Below are 21,772 nucleotides of genomic sequence, written 5' to 3' on the forward strand. Positions count from 1 at the left end.
GTTAAGAAAAAAAAAAAAAAGAAGAAGATAGCAGGAGGGGAAGAATGAAGGGGGGGAAATCAGAGGGGGAGACGAACCATGAGAGACGATGGACTCTGAAAAACAAACTGAGGGTTCTAGAGGGGAGGGGGGTGGGAGGATGGGTTAGCCTGGTGATGGGTATTAAAGAGGGCACGTTCTGCAAGGAGCACTGGGTGTTATGCACAAACAACGAATGATGGAACACTACATCTAAAACTAATGATGTAATGTATGGTGATTAACATAACAATAAAAAATTAGAAAAAAAAAGACAAAGCAGCATTCAGAAGGGAATTTACTATGCATAAGGAGAATATCACAGAATGATAAAAAGGTAAATTTACAAGGAAATATAAATTCTAAATGTGCACACATCTAACAACAGAATTTAAAAATACACAAAGCAAGAACTGACAGACCTGCAATGAGAAATAGACAAATCCACAATTAACACTTAGAGGTGTAAACACTCCTCTTTCAGTAATATGTGGAAATGTAGAGATAAAATCAGCAAGGATATGGAAGACCTGAACAACACTATCAACCAGCTTGACCTAATTGACATTTATAGAATACTATATCCAAAGACAGCAGAACACACATTCTTTTCAAGTGCACATGAAACATTGTTCAAGATAGACAATATCAAGGTTGTAAAACAAACAACTTTAGAAAAATTGAAATCATTCGAAGTATGTTCTCTGACCATAACAAAGGTAAACCAAGAATCAGTAACAGAAAGCTATCTGGAAAATTCACAAACATCTGGACATTAAACAACATACTTCTTAATTAGCCAGGAGTCAAAGTAGAAGTCTCAAGGGAACTTAGAAAATATGTTAAACAGAATGCAAAAGAAAATACACAGTATCAAAATCCATGAGATGTAGCTAAAGCAGTACTTACAGGGAAATTCATAGCATTAAATATTTATATTGGAGAAAAAGAAAGGTCTCAAATCAATAATTTAAGCTCCTACCTTGAGGAACTAGAAGAAGAAGAACAAATTAATTCTAATGCAAGTAACAGAAAAATAATGAAGATCTGAAATTAATGAAATTTAAAACAGAAAAGCAATACTGCTGACCCTTGGACAACATGGGTTTGAACTACACAGATCTACTTATACAGGGATTGTTTTTGAAAAATACAGCAGAGTACTGCAGATGTATTTTCTCTTCCTAATTTTCTTAATAACATTTCCTTTTCTCTAGCTTACTATTGTAAACTAAAATTATTTTAAGAATACAGCATATAATACACATTACATGCAAAATATTTGTTAATCAACTATTTATGTTATTAGTGAGGCTTCTAGTCAACAGTAGGCTATCAGTAGTTAAGTTTTTGGGGGCTCAAAAGTCATATGTGAATTTTCTACTTGTGCAGGGGGTCAGTGCCCCAACCCTTGTGTTGTTCAAGGGTCAACTGTACAGAAAAATCAGTGAGGCTCAAACCTGATTCTTATAAAAGACCAAAAAAACTGATAAACATCTATCTAAACTGTTCAAGGGGGAAAAAAAGGCGAAAATGATCAATTTCAGGAATGAAAGGCAGATATCACCACAGGTTACACAGACACTAAGGACAATCAAAAAAAACCCTATGAGCATAATATGCCCATAAATTCAACAAGATGAAGGGGGCCAGTTCCTTGAAAGACACAAACTACCAAAATTCCACTCAAGAAAAAAACAGAAAATCAGGATAACCTACATCTATTACAGAAATTGACTCTGTAGTTAAGAAACTTTCCACAAATAAAATTCTAGGTCCAGATAGTTTCAATGGTGAACTCTACCAAATATTTAAGGAATAAATAATATCAATTCTACATGATCTCTACAAAAATATAAAAGAGAAGGGAATACTTTGTAACTCATTTTATGAGGCAAGTAATATCCTAATAGCAAAACCAGACAAAGACATACCAAGAAAAGAAAACTACAGACCAATATCCCTCATGAATATAGACAGAAACAATCTTAAACAAAATAGAAACAAATCAATCCAGCAATAGGACAATCTGTCATGACCAAGTGGAGTTAATCCCACAAATCCCAGCCTTGACTGGTTCAACATTTAAAAATCTATCAATGTTGAGGTGCCTGGGTGGCTCAGTCATTAAGTGTCTGCCTTCAGCTCAGGTAATGATCCCAAGGTCCTGGGATGGAGCCCTGCTTTGGGGTCCCTGCTCAACGGAAAGTCTGCTTCTCCTTCTCCCACTCCCTGTGCTTGTGTTCCCTCTCTCGCTGTCTCTCTCTGTCAAATAAATAAATAAAATCTTTTAAAAAATTTTTTTAAATAAATAAATAATAAATAAAAATCTATCAATGTCATTGCCTATATAAATACATTGAAGAAAAGTCACATGATCTTAATAGATGCAGAAAAAGCATTTGACAACATTAAATATCCATTCATGATAAAAACTACTCTCAGTAAACTAAGAATAGAAAAGAATTCTCTAACATGACAAAGACAATCTGTGACAAAACCTAAAATGAACATTATCCTTGATGGTGGAAGACTCAGTGTTTTCCTTTGGAGATCAGGAGCAAGGGCAAGGATGTCTACTCCCAGGACTCTATTCAACACAATAGAGGAAGTATGAGCCAGCACGATAAGGCAAGAAAAAGAAATAAAAAGCACACAGTACAAAAAAATAAATAAAATGGCCATTATTCATGGAAGACATAATTGTCTATGTAGAGTAACCCGTGGGAACTACAAAAAAGCTTCCTAGGACTAATGCATGAGCTGACCTACGTACAAGGATATAAAGTCAACCTACAAAAATCAATTGTATATCTACATATTACCAATGAACAATTGGACATTAAACTTAAACAATGCCATTTGTAACAGCACCCCAAAATACCTAGGTATAAACCTGTATGTTGAAAACTACTAAATCCTGATGAAAGAATTCAAAGCCCTAAAGGGAAAGATACAGCATGTTCTTGGATTAGAATACTCAATATTAAATGCCAATGACCCCAAAATTGATCTACAAATTCAACACAATCCCAATCAGAATCCCAGAAGGATATTTCATAGCTATCAATGAGTTGATTCTATAATTATGGATCATAGGTCTAAATGTAAAACATAAAACTCTAAAACTTTTAGAAGAAGACTTAAGAGAAAACCTTTGTGATATTGGGTTACACAGAGAGTTCTTAGATACACACCAAAAGCATGATCCATAAAAGAAAACACTTGAAAAATTTGGCTCCATCAAACTTTTAAAAACCTTTGGTTTGGGACGGATGCTGTTAAGAGAATGAAAAGCAAGACTTGTACTAGGATCAATTGTTTTTGCAAATCACACTGGATTCAAAATATATAAAGAACTCTTAACAAAACTCAGCAATGAAAGGTACTTCTAGAATGTCAGAGTAAGGAGTTCGCCTCATTCTATGAGGTCAGTATTACCCTGATTCCGAAACCAGACATTAAATAAAACACCCTCCATAAATAAAGATACAAAACCCCTCAACCAAATATTAACAAACTGATCTAACAACATACAAAAAGGATTATATACCACGAACAGGTAGGATTTATCTCAGTAATGCAAGGTTTGTTTAAAATCCAAAAATAATTAATGTAATACAGCAGATTTGTAGAATAAAGGACAAAAAAACCCCACATCATCATCACAATAAAACATTAAGAGCAATTGCCAAAATTCAACACTCATTTTTATGAAAATATCTCAACTAACTAGGAAAAAAAATTTTCTCAAACTAAGAGCATCTATAAAATTAACTCACTTTGAGTAATTTCAGTGTCATATCTGTATAAAATAGGATGTGTTCTCTACCCAATGGGATGCCAAATCAGGACCAGGTCAGACTGTAATGCACCCAGCTAAATGCTCCTGGTTTCAGGGTCACCCAGCAAACAAGCGTAAAATTCCTAATATAATTTCTCCCAGGACTCATAAAACATCAGCTTTAATGACAGTCACTTTACAAGAGAGAGAGAAACAAGTTTCCCATTTGTCCTGAGAAAGCAGTAATGCTGTTTAAATGGATTATTTTTAGATGAATATGAAGGAAGCCTTTTAATAATTAAATGCCAATTTTTATGTTTTACAATATAAAAAATAACAGGATAACAGAAACTTCACTAAATATCTAACTTAAAAAATAGCATGCTTTGTTAAATACGTTCTTCCACAGAACACAATCCTGAGAAGGATGTTGGCCCATGCCAAGCCCTTCATGGATAATGCCTTCCCCATTGCTCTGCTGCACTACGTCCCAGCCGGGTCTATCTGCTCATGTGCATGGGTTCATGTTCACAGATGTATACAGGAAATGCCACAGAACTTCTGCTCTGGCCTCTGTGATGAAAACAGCAATTGGACAGTCCTGTCCCTAAAGCCTCATGCACAAATGTATGCTCACACATTTGTTTGTCAAGGTGAGCCATGAATGTACATGCATGTGAGTTATCCCTAGGACCAAGGGTGAAATGAAGTGACTATGGGGGCTGTGTGACAGCTAACAAGAGCCTGAAACATCTGGGAAGGAGTCAGATCCCATTTGGTGACCATCTGAATGTGGCAAAGACCCAGCACACCAGGGATGTAGGCGGGAGCAAGGTTGTGACATGCCCAAGGTGGCATCCAAGTCAGACCTGACTAGCAAATGGATGCTGTCAAAGACCAAAACTAGATTTTAATACAAGGAGGAGCTGTGCCTTTCTGAGGAAGAAGAAGGAAATGGCAAACCCCTTGCAGACACCATACTGTCAGTATTAATCTCCTCAGGAGAGGGGCTGGCACCCACCTGACATGAGGTGACAACATCTGAATGCTATGGTGTGAAGGCAATATAATTGGCTTGTTAGGGTGAGTCTTTAGTATCTGTCATCAGCTAGTCCCCTCACGCTGACCACTCAGTGAAAAAAGACTCTTTTTTTTTGAAGTATAATTAAAATACGTTATATTAGTTTCAAGTGTGCAACAAATTCCGTATATTACCCAGTGCTCATCACAAGTGTAGTCCCCATCTGTCACCAGACATTATTATGATATTAATGATTATATTCCCTGTGCTGTACTTTTCATCTACATGACTTATTTTATAACTGTGGGTTTGTACTCTCAATCCCCTTCATCTATTTCATGCATCTCCCCACTCACCTTCCCTCTGGCAGCCACCAATTTATTCCATTTAAGAGTCTGCTTTTTTTCTTCTTTTGGCAGGTTTGTTTGTTTGTTTTGTTTTTTAGAATCCACATATAAGTGAAATCATATGGTATTTGTCTTTGTCTGACTTAATACCCTCAAGGTCCAACCACATTGTTGCAAATGGCAAGATCTCACTCTTTTTTATGGATGAGTAATACTCCATTGTATATATAGACCACATCTTCTCTATCCATTCATCAGTCAGTGGATACTTGGGTTGCTTCCATATCTTGGCTATTGCAAATCATGCTAAAATGAACACAGGGGTGCATGTGTCTTTTCAAATTAGGGTTTTTGCACTCAGTCACAGGCCGGTGAGCACAGAATGCAGCCGGAGACCAGGGAGACAGGAGTGACTGACTGCTTTTCTCTGAGGGCGCACTGAGGAGTGGGGCCCCAAGTTCTCGGCTCCTCCAAGACCAGAGGTTGGGAGACCGCCATTTTCACTGTCCTCCTAAGCTGTACGGAAGGCTTTCAGGGAACAAAAGCTACGGAGAGCAAACCTGAGCAGATTACTTAGCCTGGCCGCTGGCAAGGGTGGGGCAATTTCGCCTCAGGCAAAGACATTTGAGACTCAGGCAACAGGCCCCTCCCCGAGAAGATCAACAAGAACATCCAGCCAAAATCAAGTTTACTGATCAATGAGAATAGGAAAACCCCAGCGCTAGGGAAATACAGCACATAGAATTCATGGCTTTTTTCCCATGATGCTTTAGTCTTTCGAAGTTAATTTTTTAAATTTTCTTTATTTTTTTTTCTATTTTTTTAGTTGAATTTTTCTTCTTTCCTTTTTCAACCAACATCTTATCAATTCTTTTTTTAAAATCTTTAATTTTTCATTTTTATAGTCATATTCTATCTCTTCATTGTATTTAACCTTATTTTTGTGTGTATATATATATATATATATCTGTTTTTCTTTCTTTAAAATTTTGGAATAGTTTCTTCCAGCAGACCAAAATATACCCTAAATCTAGTGTGTGACATTGTCCTAGTCTCCCGCCTGATCACATTCTCTTTTTTTTTTAAATTTTTTTAATTTTTTTTTTCAAATTAGTGTTTTTGTTTTCTTTGGGTAAATACCCAGTAGTAGAATTACTGGATCATATGGTATTTCTGTTTTTAATTTTTTGAGAAACCTCCATACTGTTTCCACAGTGGCTGCACCAATTTACATTCCTACCAGATGAGTTGTATAATTCCTTACATTTTAGATATTATCCCTCTATTGGATATATTATTTCCACTTCCCATTCACTAAATTGGTTTTTCATTTTGTTGATGATTTCCTTTGCTGTGCAAAAGCTTTTTATTTTGGAGGAGTCCCAATAGTTTTTGTTTTTGTTTCCCTTGTCTCAGGAGACATATCTAGAAAAATGTTTAACAGTAGATGTCAAAGAGATTACTGCTATGTTTTCTTCTAGGATTTTTATACTTTCAGGTCTCATGTTTAGGTCTTTAATCCATTTTAACTTTATTTTTGTATTCATTTTGTGATCCAGTTTCATTCTTTTGCATGTATCTGTCCAGTTTTCCCTGCACCATTTATTGAAGAGACTCTTTTCCCCATTGGATATTCTTGCCTCCTTTGTCATAATCAACCATGTAAGTGTGGGTTTATTTCTGGGCTCTCTATCCTGTTCCACTGATCTATGTGTCTATTTTTGTGCCAGTACCATACTGTCTTGATTACTATAGCTTTGTAGTATATCTTGAGATCTGGAATTGTGACACCTCCAGCTTTGTTCTTCTTTCTCAAGAATGCTTTGGCTATTTGGGGTCTTTAGTGGTTCCATACAAATTTTGGTATTATTTGTTCCAGTTCTGTGGAAAATGCTATTGGTAATTTGTTAGAAATTGCACTGAATCTGTAGATTGTTTTGTGTAGTATGGGCAGCATTTTAACAATATTAATTCTTCCAATCCATGAGCATAGTATATTTTTCCATTTATTTGTGTCTTCTCCAACTTCATCAATGTTATGTAGTTTTCAGAGTACAGGTCTTTCACTTCACTGGTTAAGTTTATTCCTAGGGTGCAATTGTAAATGAGATTGTATTTTAAATTTCCCTTTCTGCTACTTGGTTATTAGGATATAGAAATGCAACAGATTTCTATATATTAATTTTGTATCCTGCAAGTTCACTGAATTCAGTTATCAGTTCTAGTAGTTTTTTGTTGGAGACTTTAGGATTTTCTATATATACTATCACGTCATCTGCAAATAGTGGAAGCTTTACTTCTTCCTTACCAATCTGGATGCCTTTTATTTCTTTTTCTTGTCTGATTGCTGCAGCTAGGACTTCCAGTACTATGTTGAATAAACATGCAGTGAAAATTTTAATCTCCTGGGTCCCCCTAATGTGCAGTAGTCTGGACCAGGCCCATGAGCCTTTTGAGCACTCTAGAGAAGAATGCAGAGTGAGCACATAGCAACATGACCATATATCAGAATGACTGCTTTAAGTTTCCCAAACTATGGAAAGTAAGAGTAAATTGGGACTTTATTCTCCAAGTTATAAATTTTTCTGCTTTAATGTACACATCACAAGTGGTATGAGAACCACTTCCAAGACCCCTGTATAAATAAATACAGCCAGAGTCTCTGGGACACTGAGACCCACTACAGGAAACGCCCTGTGCTCTGTACCTGATTCTCTTTTCTCAGCTTCCATAGACTGCTTTGGGCCCCATTATGGCTGGAGAGAAAAAGCACCTAGTAATAAAAACTGGGCACACTCTTAGCATTTGTTTTCCTGGTGAACTTCAGTGTACTTAAAAAAAAAAAAATAAGAGAACTGATCTAGAAAAATTCAATGTTAACACCCTTTATTTCACATTCACCAAAAGGCAAGGTGCAGAGGTGACATTTTAAGTCTACAATTTGGCATTTGTTAAAATGTCAGTAGTTGTAAGTGAAAATGACAACCAAGGAATAGTTTTAACTACGGGGGAAGGCAGTTACACCCAGGAGGTCCGTTCTCCCATGGCCCTCCTACTCAGGTGCTTTGTGGGCCTGGAGACAGCCACCATCAGTCCTCTGCAGTGTGGCCAAAGTGTCCAAACTGCAGATGCAATACCAAGGAGGTGGCAGAAATACAGCAACAATGATGGCAGACCTGTCTCTATCGTACGTCCTTGGAGCCTCTGGAATGAGGCTGAATGGCAGTGATAATCACGTGGGGGGGCACAGCTGGCTTCCCTTTGTCCTGATCTCTGTGTGACCGCAGCAGCAGCTTCCAAGCACCACCTGAGGTGCCTCTGATGGGCTGTCAGGAACAAAGGAACAAACTGTGCTCCAGCAGGACGCAGCCTCCTGAGGGCAAGGCCATGCCTGTGGTGTCATGCCTGGGTCCTCAGCACCTATGACCCTTCCTAGCACACAGGGGCAATCAACAAATATTAGTTGAATGAATGAAATGAAAAGTAAATAATCTTCACAATAACCTGGCAAAGAAGGCATTATTTTTATTATTTCATGGTTGGGAAAATTGAAGTTTCCAGCTAGAGTCATACTGTTAACAACTGAGCTGGAATTTGAACTCAGGTCTGCCCCAAACCAGTGCTCAGCTGCCTCTGGCGCACTGTCAAATAGTGCCAGGTGTTTCCTGAAATCATTTTCCTTAAGAATGCGAGGGAAAACAAAACAAGTAAAAACCATGGCAGCAAAACCATAGAAAGGACAATTGGTACAGAGAACAGGGTAAGGGCCACACAGACATACCCAAGATAGTAGTTCGCGCTGGGCTAACACTCCTGCACTTGACCTGATCTGCAGCCCCAAGACCAGCATGGGCCCCACCTTGTGTGGAGCTGGGGGCTGGGTGAGGGGCTCAGATGGCCTTGGTGTGCGCTGAGATGTACCTCCCCTACATCCACATGGCTCCAGGTGGCCCATTCCTTCACCTTAGAGCTTTTGTTTGGTCATCACCTCCTCCGTCAGTGCCTCTCTGTCTCCCCTCATGAGCATCGTCTTCCCCTGTGCTTTTGATCCTTGCCTCTGCAACTCTATATTTTCCATGACATCTTGTCATCTTTCATATCAGGATTTATTTAGTATGTTTGCTGTCTGCTCATGCCCTCCAGCCCCCAGACTTCACAAGGGTAGAGATTATGATGTGTTCAGCACAAGCACCTTGAACAGCCTAGCATGTAAGAAGTGCTCAATAAACATCTGTTGAATGAAAGAATGAATGAATGGGCAGTAGGAGGAAATGGGTTGGAGAGGGAGGCAGGGGTTAGAACACCAGGAGCCCTGGACACAAGGTAAGGAGTAGAGAATGTGGCTGGCCTGTGAGGCTCTCTGGCTGCTGGGCAGGAGAGTGGGAGGGCCCAAAAAGACAGCCGAGATGAGTGGGATGAGAAGGGCAGTGAAGAGCAATGCCCAGGAGGCACACTCCACAGGACCTGGCAATGGGCTAGAAAAGCAGGGCTCCCACCTGAGCGACCGGGGGAACTGAGGAAGATTTAGCTTTATGAAATCACTGTGGCTTTTTTTTTTTTTTAAGATTTATTTATTTATTCTAGAGAGAGAAAGCAGAGGGAGACGGTGAGAGAAACTTAAGCAGACTCTGTGCTGAACGCAGAGCCCAATGCAGGGCTCATTCTCACAACCCTGAGATCATGACCTGAGCTGAAACCAAGAGTCAGATGCTCAACTGACTGCATCACCCAGGTGCCCCCACTGTGAAGTGATCCATGGAGAATGACGGGACTGCTCCTTTTACTCTAAATAGAAATTGGAAAATATTTCATCCCCCAAATAACAAAGTATAAAGATAAAAACATCTCATTTGGGTCTCAAATAGCGCTGCAGAGTTAGCAATAATTATATGACTTAGGAAAATCTTGATAATAGATAATTTGATAGTAGAATAATATTATGTGGGAGATATTCATCAGGTAAGCAGAAAAATCACATGCCAACAATGTAAAGACTCTGAATAGAATTACTTCAAATTAACTACTTTAACATTTATATAGGTAATGATGAAATAGGGCTTAAATATTGTATCTGGAAAGCAAAACTCTTCATTGGGTGGTGCCGCCTAAGCCCGAAGGCAAATTTCCTAAGACTCTTTACAGAGTAACAACCTAAGAATGGCAGGAGCACTGGAAAACAGAATAGGACAATTCTTGCTAGAACAATACTTCTTATTTGTGCTGATAGCTAGAAAAAACCCATAATCTTGTCATGTGTGGAGATACTTGCTACTGGGGCCACAAGTATTCTTTTCCTTCTTCTTTAGAGACTGACACTCAGATTGTCATTAAGGGCCCCAACCTTTAGGCCAGCCAGCAGAGGCCATCTTGTGGCCACAGTAACCAGTTTAAGGGTGGCTTGGGCTATTTCAGAGAGATGCAAGGAGATGCTTGCTGAGGGCATCTGCAAAAGATGCTTCCTCCTCCTTTCATGGAAGCTACACGGAGAGATATGTTCATCCCACTGGGGAGAAACTAAGCAGTTTTTGCCAAGACTTGCTGGGATGCTGAAGAAGAGAAGTTGGGAAATGGGGGACAGAAGCTGGACCTACTGTATAACTTTGGCTGCCAGCTCAAATCTTGCCTGAAGCTAGCCCTTCCTTGGACTTCTAAGTTAGGTAAGCTGAGAAATACCTTGATAGTTTAGATCATTTGGGGTTTGATTTTCTGTTGTTTGCCACTGGACATATTTAAATGAATACTTGGACAAGCAGTAACTTAATCACCCAGGTTGTAGACACTTGGGGAAAAGCACTTGGTCAGTGCTGACCCTCCACTCATGCTTCTCCTTCTCAAGGTCGCACGGGAGGGGAGGAGCCTGCTCTCTCTAGCCAAAGGACAGAAAGGGGACAGCCCAGCAAGACAGAAAACCTACTCCAGTCAAATACCACAGAAAAACACTGTGGCTGAGTTTAGCAAGCAATTTAGCATGAATCCTCCCACCCTTCATACCTGGCCAAGTTCCTCTTAGTAATTTTCTACCCAGTGACTCTGTCCACCTCCCTACTGGCCGTAAATCCCCAGGTGCCCTTGCTGTATTTGGAGTTGAGTTCAATCTCTCTCCCCTATTGCAATAATCTTGAATAAGCTCTTCCTTGCCTGTTTAACTCTGTCTGTTGCAATTTTTCTTTGACAAAATACAACATATAAAAATTTGTGGGATATAGTTAGAACAGTGGGGGAGAGGGAAATTTTATAGCACAAAAAATGTACACATGAGAAAAAAGGAAAAGTCTTAAAGCAACAATCTAAAATTGCACCTGGAGAACTTAGCAAAAGTAAAGCAAAATAAACCCAAATCAAGCAGAAGAAAGGAAAGACTAAACAACAGAAATCAGTAAAATTGAAAACAGAAAACCCACTGAAACAAATAGCTGGTTCGTTGAAAAGATCAATAACATTGATAAAACTCTATCTAGACTGATAAAGAAAAAAGAGAGAAGACACAAATTACCAATATCAGGAATGAAATAGGGGACATCACTACAGATCCTACAGACATCAAAAGGTTAAGGGAATGCTACAAACAACTATATGCACATCAATTTCACAAATTAAAAAAATATATATAACCAACCAAAATTTACCCAATATGAAACAAGATACTATGAATAACCCTATAAATATTGGTAAAATTGAACACATAATTTCAAAACTCTCCAAAAAGAAACTTCCAGGTCCAGACAATTTTATTAGCAAATTCTACCAAATACTTAAAAGAAGAATTTTTTTTAAGATTTTATTTTTAAGTAGTCTCTATACCCAACGTGGGGCTCAAAGTTACAACCCTGAGATCGAGAGACACATGCTCTATGGACTGAGCCACCCAGGCATCCCTATTTAAAGAATTAACACAAATTCCACACAATATCTTCCAGAAAATGCAAGAGGAAGGAACATTTCCTATTTCATGAAACTAGTGTTATCCTGGTATGCAAACCAGATAAAAACAGATCTATATTTCTCATGAATATATACACAAAAATCCTTTAAAAATATTAATACATAGTGCCATTAAAATAGACACACAGACCAACAGAACTAAATAGAGAGCCCAGAAATAAACCCATAATTATATGGTCAATTGATTTACAACAAAGGAGTCAAGAATATCCAGTGGGGAGAAGACAGTCTCTTTGATAAATGGTGTTGAGGAACCTGGATAGATACATGCAAAAGAATGAATCTAGACTACTATCTTACACCATGTAAAAAAATTAACACAAAATAGATTAAAGACTTGAATGTAAGACCCGAAACCATAAAACTCCTCAAAGAAAACATAGGTGGTAAGCTTCTTGACATCAGTCTTAGCATTGATCCCACTCCAAAAGCAAAAATAAACAAGTGGGAGTAGATCAAACTAAAAAAGCTTCTGCAAAGGGGAAAAAAAAAGGCAACCTACTGAATGGGAAAAAAATTGTAAATCATATATCCTACAAGGGGTTAATATCCAAAATATATAAGGAATTCAAACAACTCAATAGCAAAAAAACCAATCTGATTCAAAAATGAGCAGAGGACCTGAATAGACATTTTTCCAAAGAAGACATATAGATGGCCAACAGGCACATGAAATGATGCTCAACATCACTCATCAGGGAAATGCAAATCAAAACCATGAAGAGATATTATCTCATACCTGTTAGGATGGCTATTATCAAAAAGACAAGAAATAACAAGTTTTGGCAAGGATTGGAGAAAAGGGAACCCTCGTGCACTGTTGGTGGGAATGTAAATTGGTGCAGCCACTGTGGAAACAGGGTGGAGACTCCTCAAAAAATTAAAAATAGAACTATCATATAATCCAGTAATTCTACTACTGGGTAATTGCCTGAAGCAAACAAAAACATGAATTTGAAAAGACACATGCACCCCTATGTTTATAGCAGCATTATTTACAATAACTAAGATATGGAAGCAACCCAAGTGTCCACTGATGGATGAATGGATTTAGAAAATATGGTATGTATATACAATGGGATGTTACTCAGCCATAAAAAGAAGGAGATCTTGCCATTTGTGACAACAAAGCTAACCTAGAAGACGACTGAACACTTGGGATATTAAAGAACTCATAACAATACAATGTGTGAGGTCAGATATTTTGAATTACAAAACATGGGTGAATTCTGAGCCGGAACCACTCAGTGCAAGTGGCATGACAGTGACACGAGGACAGTGACAAAAACTCGCCTGTCGATGCAGAAACATTAGGAGGGGCATCTGAAGCCACAACCGACAAGGAGGTATTAGGAGATGAAGAAATGGTGAGAATGTGGCTCCTGGCAAGTGCAGTAAGAACAGAGAGGTCCTCCGCACCTGCCCAGGAGCAGGCCTTCATAAAAATATGATAGGCCCAAGAGAGACACACAAAACAAAGATTGACATGCACGAACCCTAAAGAATCTGAGTCAAGGGAAGAGAAGAATTGAAGCTCATGACCAACTTCCAGCCAGGATGGAGAACACGACAGTCCAGCTTGGGGAAGAGGCTGGGCCTACACTGTTAACACGTGGCAATCCTGATGATGATCCCAAACCAAGTGACTTTGAGACATGGGAAGGCAACTCAAGGGTGGATCACACACCCAGGTTTTCACTCAGTAAGTACTTGGTGCCTACCAGGTGCAGAGCCAGGCCACGGTGGGGATTAAGTCAACAAAAGAGGCAAAAAGTCCCTGTTCTCTTGGAACATACAATTTAACAGGGTAAACAGAAGTCAACAGGCAGTTAAAACACCAGGTAGTGGCCATCAGGACAAGTACAGGGAACGTCTAGGAGGATACTAGACCGGGGTTTTGATAAAGCAAATACTGATCAATGAACCACTCGATGCTAAGAGAACTCAAAGAATGAGGGTTTTAGGTGGATGAAAATGATCAGATGGGGGCTTCTACTTCCACTCAGGATGGACACAGTTGAAAAGAAAGGGCTCCCACCTAACAAGGAAGGTAAGAAACACAACCTATAACGTAAAGCCCTAAAAATACACGTATACTTTGACTCAGGAATTCCATCTCTGGGAATGCTATGGAAATCATTAGAAAAATGTACCAAAAATATACATACAGGTATGTTTATGGCATCTCTGTATAAAATAAGTACAACTGAAAACAATCTAAACGACCGTCACCAGGGACAGCCATCAAGTGGGGTATAAAGTAGCTGTTAAAATGATGATGTGGACTTCCAGTGGAAAGTAGTGGCCAAATGCACACATTATGTTATACCTTCTCTTTCCAAAAATTCAACTGAAATAACAGAAAATAAAAAAAACAAGAGCGTCACTAAAAACTTGGGAGGAGTGCTACCCACAAACCAGAGACCCTGGAGCTTACTGGAAGAGAATAAAACACAGCAAGAGATTAACCTGGAAATGTAATAGAAAATACGATCTTACAACGCTGTACAGGCAAAAGCAAGGACCTCGTAAAAAGTGCGTTTTCCCAGGGGCGCCTGGGTGGCTCAGTCGTTAAGAGTCTGCCTTCAGCTCAGATCATGATCCCGGGGTCCTGGGATGGAGCCCCGCATCGGGCTCCCTGCTCAGCGGGAAGCCTGCTTCTCCCCCTCCCACTCCCCCTGCTTGTGTTCCCTCTCTCGCTCTTTGTCAAAAAAACAAAAACAAAAACATAACAGTGCGTTTTCCCAGTAGAACTCATAAATTACTCTTTGATGAGAAGCAGCAGCTAAGAGAAAAGGTGCAGCAGGCACCTGCCTTCAGAGGAGGCACTAGTCTTAGTGCTGCTTGTGGTAAAGACCGCAGAAGAGCTCTCTAAAGTGGGGTGTCCAGAGAAAGGCCTTCCTAAGGTGGGTGCGGAGTCCAGAGAGCGTAGGGCCCTGAGCAGGGCTGCGGCTCCTGCAGGTGTGAGCCCACCCAGCCCCACATGACCACCAGCTGTGAGCACTGGGCACCCACACATGTAAAGGCCAGATGAAGGCTGGCAGGATGCAGTCCAGACCAGTGACAGGGGACCCACGGGGTAGACAGACGTGTCGTGAAGGGAAAGGAAAGGGCACTGAAGTTTTTTTCCACCCATGTCCACACTATTTGAATTTATCACAAGTATATACTCATATGTATATATTTTTACAGTGCATATTTAAATAATTAATGTATTCAATTCATATATTTAAATAATTCAAATGTTTAAATCTAAATATACATTCAGGTCAATATTAATGTATGATATCAAGCCATCATAAACAAAACTGAGAAGTATAAAAGTGAGGTTTTATTTTGGTAGAAAAACAGTATTTTATAAATATATGTACTTGGCAAAAGTCAATAAGGATAGACACCAAAATGTTAACCACAGTTAATTCTGCATGGTGGAATAATAGGTGACTTATTAGTTTTTGTTTGTTTGTTTTTACATTTCTGTACTTAAGGAACTGTTCTACGATGAAAAATTAGTAATGAATCATCTTTAATTCAAAAATATAAAGCCATTTAAAAAGCTAATTGCTGGGCGCCTGGGTGGCTCAGTTGGTTAAGCGACTGCCTTCGGCTCAGGTCATGATCTTGGAGTCCCGGGATCGAGTCCCGCATCGGGCTCCCTGCTTGGCAGGGAGTCTGCTTCTCCCTCTGACCCTCCTCCCTCTCATGCTCTCTGTCTCTCATTCTCTCTCTCTCAAATAAATAAATAAAATCTTTAAAAAAAAATAAAAATAAAAATAAAAAGCTAATTGCTTTGAGTGTTATTAAAGCTGCATCATAAATTCAAGGGTATTTACAGCTTTTTTCATCAGAGACAGTCTGGAACAACAACAAAGAAATGGAGGAGGTCATCAGAGCATCAGACATTTCAACACATCTCTGGACCTCAGAAGCTTCCTGTCCAGTACAAATCTGAAGACGAGGAAGGGGAAGTGGGAACGGGGTGTCCCTTTTGCCCTCAGCCCTAGCACGCATGACTCTCTGGATGGAAAGGACCCCTCACTAACTCAACACATCATGACAGCAGGGAACATGTGTCTTATTCCCCCACTATGTTCCCAAAACACAGCAGGTGCTAAGTGAGTATTAGCTGAGTGGATAAACAGAGTAAAACACACCTGTCTACATGGGGCCCTCTCTTAGAAAGTGCACAGGCAAACACACATATAGGCAAAAACTCAACTCTGAGGCACAGAAACTGGCGTCTACCAAGGGGCGCTAACTTACCGGATGCTTGGCTGAAAGTCTTCCAGTCACAGTTCCAGTCTGATTCCACGTAGAGGAAATGGAGCCCTTCATCAGTTAAGGAGAATCAGTTTCAGCGCTGGCAATGCCACGTGGAGTCAAGAGCACAGTGACCCTTAGTCTCCCTGCACACAGCACACACTCACTGCTCTCCTGCAGACGTCCACAAGCCGCTGGCCCAGAGCCCCCAACCCTGAAAGGTCTCTGGGTGTCAGCCGACTGCTGACCAACAAGGAGGTTCCCCTAACCCATGCAAAAACTGCAACAGGACATGTGGGTCTTCAGGTCCCTTCAAGCCCCTGAGCATGGGGAGAGGAGGACCATGTGCCACAGGGGCTCAGCATGGACTCCAGACGGGGCCGTGCAGCCAAGACAGGGGCCCAGATGGAACACCTCTGCCTGCAGGCTCCTCCTCCTTCCCTGCAATGGGCACGGGAAGAGGCTCAGTGACAGGTGTCACAGTGCCTGGGAAAGCCCAGGGCTTCGGCATACATGCAGCTCCAGGTCTGAAGGCATGATGACCACTCAGGCTATAAAGAGACCCGAGTAATAACAAAATCATGGTTCACAGCTCAAGAATATTTGGTGATTTCATCGTTAACTAAAATTTCAGGAAATTGTACATGTATCTGAAGCCACGTGGAAACCACATTCCTGGGCACAGGATCTCGTTTAGCTCAGTTACCTTTCTCATGCAAGCTAGTAATCCATCCACAAAGGCTGATTTGGTCTTGTGAACCTAGGTTACACAGACAAGAGTAATCATTTTCTTGTTTCAGCATCCAGCAAGAACAAGCATAAAAAGCAGTGTTTCACAGAGCGCTGGGCATGTGGCGCTCACGTGTCAGCTCCAGGAGGCCCTGCAACAGGCTGGTGTGGTACCCTCAATTAAATAACAATGACCCACAGGGAAAGATGGCACCCTACCCTCTTTCCAGAATAATTCTGGAATGATTCTTTTCACAGAAACGTTGCAGAGATAAATGGGGAGCCCTGGGTACCCATCCTCCCGCATCCCCTAGGGTGCCTTTAGTTCTCTTCCAATCGTTTCGTCCCTTCAAGGAGAAGGCCATTTGGTGCCATGAGCAAGCCCTGTCGGCTGCCACACCTCAGGAGAGCAGCAGGCCACAGGTTCAGGGAGTGACAGACTGATGGTACAAGCGGCAGCCAAGCTATGGACGCGGTTCACGAACAACAGAGAACACACGGAGGTGTGTGGACAGAGGAAGCGTTGGCTGCTGAGGAAGAAGGGGGCATGTCAGCGAACGAGCAAGCCAACATGCTCAGAGGGCCGCAGGGAACTTCGCCAGGCCCAGGGCTGGGGAGTGGGAGGAGGCCCTCGAGAGAGGCTTCTGAACTCTGTGCTGGTGGAGTCTAGTCCACAGAGAAGCCACCCGATGACAACACACACGTCCCCTTCCCATCTTCATCCGTCCTCGTCCCCGTGGGACCCTCTGGCTCCGTGCCGAGCGGGGTGCACAAGAGCAGCGCTGGAACCAGGCCGGCTTGAACAAGCTCTGTTCCCCTCAGAACATTGCCAGGGCTACTGCTGTGATTATGGATTGATGGCTCTTATCAGAGGTGGGGCCAGATGGCTCCCCTCCCTCACCAACTCATTCACACACAAAGGGAACCTACCCGTCTATATTCCAAAATTATCTTGGGTAATGGATGAAGGTCCTGCACAGCACTTAACTGAAAAATGAGAATAAATGTCACCAATATAATTCCTTCATTTAATTTTAACATTTTGAACACTTATTTTCAGCTGGAGAAAGTCCTAATAATAAATGGTCTGTATTGACCATATTTTCCAAAGTGAAGATTCATAATAAATTCAGTTTATCAAGTGTCTTAATCTAAATCCCTTACAAAATCATTGCTGTACATATGAGAGCTAAAGGCATTTCACACAAGCTTGGAAATAAGATTGCTCCTGAGATTTAAATTCATGAAATCTAAATCCAGGGTATGTAAAATACCATGTAGGAGAATAAACTAAGAAAATGCCTACAAATGTGTAACTCAAGAGTTTAGGAACACCCAATGTTTCAATTACAGTTATCCAGGCATAATGTCAGGGAGGTAACATCAGAATAGGATTATGGATTTTAAAACTAATTTTAAAAGGTCAAAATATTACGTATAGGACAACACAAGATCCTAAGAACATGATTTGTTCGATTACCACAAAGTGAACATGCTTGGGTAAGACCACGCACACGGAACATTCCAGGTCCCCTGCGGGTCCCTGCCCCTCCCCCTCCCCTGCAGGTAGCCACCACTCTGCCTCCACCATCAAGGCCACTTTTCCCAGCTTTCGAACTTCGTATCCATGCAACAGGACAGACACTCTGTGTGTGTGGTTTTGTTCAACAGGGTGGTTTTAAGGCTCATCTGTGTTGTATGAAGCGGCATTTCATTTACTTGTACTCCTGTTTTCAATTGTTTGTTTGAATGTAGGACAACTATATTTTCTCCTTAATGGATACTAGTGGGTTGTTTACGGGCCATGATGAGTAGTGCTGCTGTGAACATTCGGAGCCCGATTTTGGTTAACATATGTCTGCAGTTCTATTGAGCAGAAACACAGAGAGGAATGGAATCGCAGGGCCAACTGAAGCAGAGGCAACACCAGCCAGTTCTCCCAAGTGAAGGCACCCATCTGTTCCCCACCAGCACCATGTGGATGTTCCAGTTGCTCCACATCTTTGCCAACACATGTCCCAGGCCTTAATGTTAGCCATTCTGGTAAATGTGAAGTGATACTGCATGGTAGTTTTATATGTATTTCCCCAGTGACTAATATACTTGGACAGTATTCACATACTCATTGGCTAATTAGGTATCTTCTCTCATTAAACCCCTGTTCATGTCTTTTGCTCATTTAAAAAATTGGTTTGCATGTCTTTTTTTCCCCCCTTGATTTGTAGGAAGTTGTTATTCTGGACAGTGTTTTCTTCAGCTGGTTATATTTACTGGAAATCTCTCTGCCTTCTGTGACTTGCTTATTTACTTGTTTAATGGCATCTCTTCATAAACAGAGATTCTTAATTCTACTATTGCCCAATTTATCAATCTTTTCCTGTATGGGTAATGCATCTTGTGTTCTGTTTAGGAACATTCACCCACCTCAGGGTCTTGAGGATATTCCCTTATGGTTATCTTCTGCAATCTTCATTGTTTTGCTTTTTGTATTTAGATGTACAATTTGCTTGGAGTTTATTTTTGTGTATGGTGTGAAATAGGGGTCATTTATGGAACGAGCCCTCCTTATTCACTGCTTGGCAGAGCGACCCTCTCGGAGATCGTGCCTTTCGTACGCATGTGTGGACTCCCCATCCTGGGTCCACTGGCCTGTTTGTTCATGCTCCAATCGACACTAGACTGTGCTGCTTAGTTCCTGGCAATCCCTATTGATTTAGGATTAGTCTTGACGTCCAACAGGCTAAGTCCTCCAGTAGTGCTTCCCAAGATCACACTGGCTCTTAGTTTTTTGCATTTCCATGTCAATTTGGGAATCAGCTTGCCAGCTTCTCCAAAAAACTGCTGCTAGGATTGTTTTGAATCTATAAATCAGGTTGGGCTAACTCTCATGTAACAGTGTAAGGCATGAAGTTGTGTCCCCGTCTGTTTGAATAAAGACTGAGGACCCAAGAGTCTTGGCTGGCCACAGAATCGTAACCCGGAGAGCCGACACGTGTCATGGGAGTAGGCACCGCCCAGGGGGAGGCACCCTACCTCAGTACAATCCAGAACTGCCATTTACTTAGAAAAGCTATCCCCAGGGGGATGACAGTACATGAAAACACTTAGCCAAGAAACCTGCTTAAGATCGACTAGCTCTCCTTATCTCGATACCTTACTCATCTAACCACAGTCTCTCTGTATATCTCTACTTCAGCCGTCGAGAACCCTTGAAAAGATTTAAGTATTTGATCTCATAAAACTTTGGACAAAGCCCTACCAGCATTGGTTCATGATCAGAGGCAGTTCCGCAGCCGCCTGCCGCCCTGAGAGCTTTATCACACAGTCCGTGTTGGCTCCTGACAGCACATTCTTCTCGGCTCCTTTCTTTTCATGGCCAATCCGCAGCCTCTTGTCGGCGCCTCCCCTTTCCCTGACCTCTAAGGGTCAGTTTCTCAGCGTTAGGTTCTGCGGTTATCAATGTTGGCTGGCTTATTGAAAGCAGCCGGGGGCTTCAAAAACATGCCTGGGTCTGGCTGTCCAACCCACAGACACGATTCTGTGGGTCAGTCGTCAGCCTGGGCATTAGTGTTTTTCCAAAGCTTGGGCCAGGGTAGGGGACCACCATCCCAGGGCAACTTTACTAAAAACTGGCTGACCACTTCCAGCACAAGACTTTTCACTGACCTGACCGCTCCTGCGACATCTCTGTGCCCGTGTCTTCTGAACATCTCTGTCTTAGTAAGTCCGAGGTGAATGCTTGACCCCACCCCCACCCCAGGAAATTGTTCCTCTCCCAGTTTTCCCTGAGTAGTGGCCTGTTCTCTCTGCTCAGTTGCATAACTAAGAAAACGAAGAGCTACCCCCACAGTCTTTTGTTGATGCTCACATGAACTCACACTCACAGAGTTCCTTTCTGCTCTAAAAATGCTCTGGAAATTCTTCCGCTGCTCCATCTTCACAGCTGTCAGCTGGACCACGGAGACTTCTGCCCCCACACTACAGTGACAGCCTATTAACGAGACTCCTCCCTCCTTCAGCCAGCTGTAAGAGTGGTCTTTTCAGGACATAGCTAACATCTGTTAGGATGGGCAGAATCCAGAGCCCTGATAACACCACATGCTGGTGAGGATGTGGAGCAGCAGGAACTCTCATCCACGGCTCATGGGAAGGCAGAATGGTGCAGCCACTTTGGAAAATAGTTTGTCAGTTTCCTGCAAAATTCAATATACTCTCATCATACGATCCAGCAATCATGCTCCTTGGTATTCACCCAGAGGAGCTGAAAACTTACGTCCACACAAAAACCTGTACACAGATGTTTATAGCAGCATTCTTCCTCATTGCCAAAACTTGGAAGCAACCAAGATGTCCTTCAGTAGGTGAATGGGTAATAACTGTGGTCCATCCAGACAATGGACTGTTATTCATCATTAAAAAGAAATGAGTTATCCACTAGGAAAGACATAGAGGAACTTTAAATGTACATGACTAAGGGAAAGATGCCAGTCTGAAAAGGCTACATACTGTATGGTTCCATCTACAGGACATTCCGGAAAAAGGCAAAACTACGGGGACAGTGAAAATATCGGGGGGGGGGGGGGGGGGGGGAACATGTGGAGCATGAGGGTGTTTAGGGCAGTGAAGCCACTCTGTGTGATACCATAATGGTGGACACCTGTCATGACACAT

The 21,772-nt window shown here is 41.4% G+C and overlaps 1 protein-coding gene across 1 annotated transcript in view; it reads right to left on the bottom strand.

The window, feature by feature from the left end:
- The window catches only part of POLN (DNA polymerase nu), a 145,908-nt gene that overhangs the window by 60,849 nt on the left and 63,287 nt on the right, over positions 1–21,772 (bottom strand). Inside the window, 3 exon segments of the mRNA XM_032395471.1 lie at positions 16,376–16,441; positions 17,079–17,132; positions 18,032–18,088. Coding sequence (XP_032251362.1) covers positions 16,376–16,441; positions 17,079–17,132; positions 18,032–18,088 — 177 coding nt within the window.

The sequence above is a fragment of the Phoca vitulina genome, unplaced genomic scaffold (assembly GCF_004348235.1).
Source record: "Phoca vitulina isolate PV1807 unplaced genomic scaffold, GSC_HSeal_1.0 scaffold85, whole genome shotgun sequence".
NCBI classification, from domain to species: domain Eukaryota; kingdom Metazoa; phylum Chordata; class Mammalia; order Carnivora; family Phocidae; genus Phoca; species Phoca vitulina.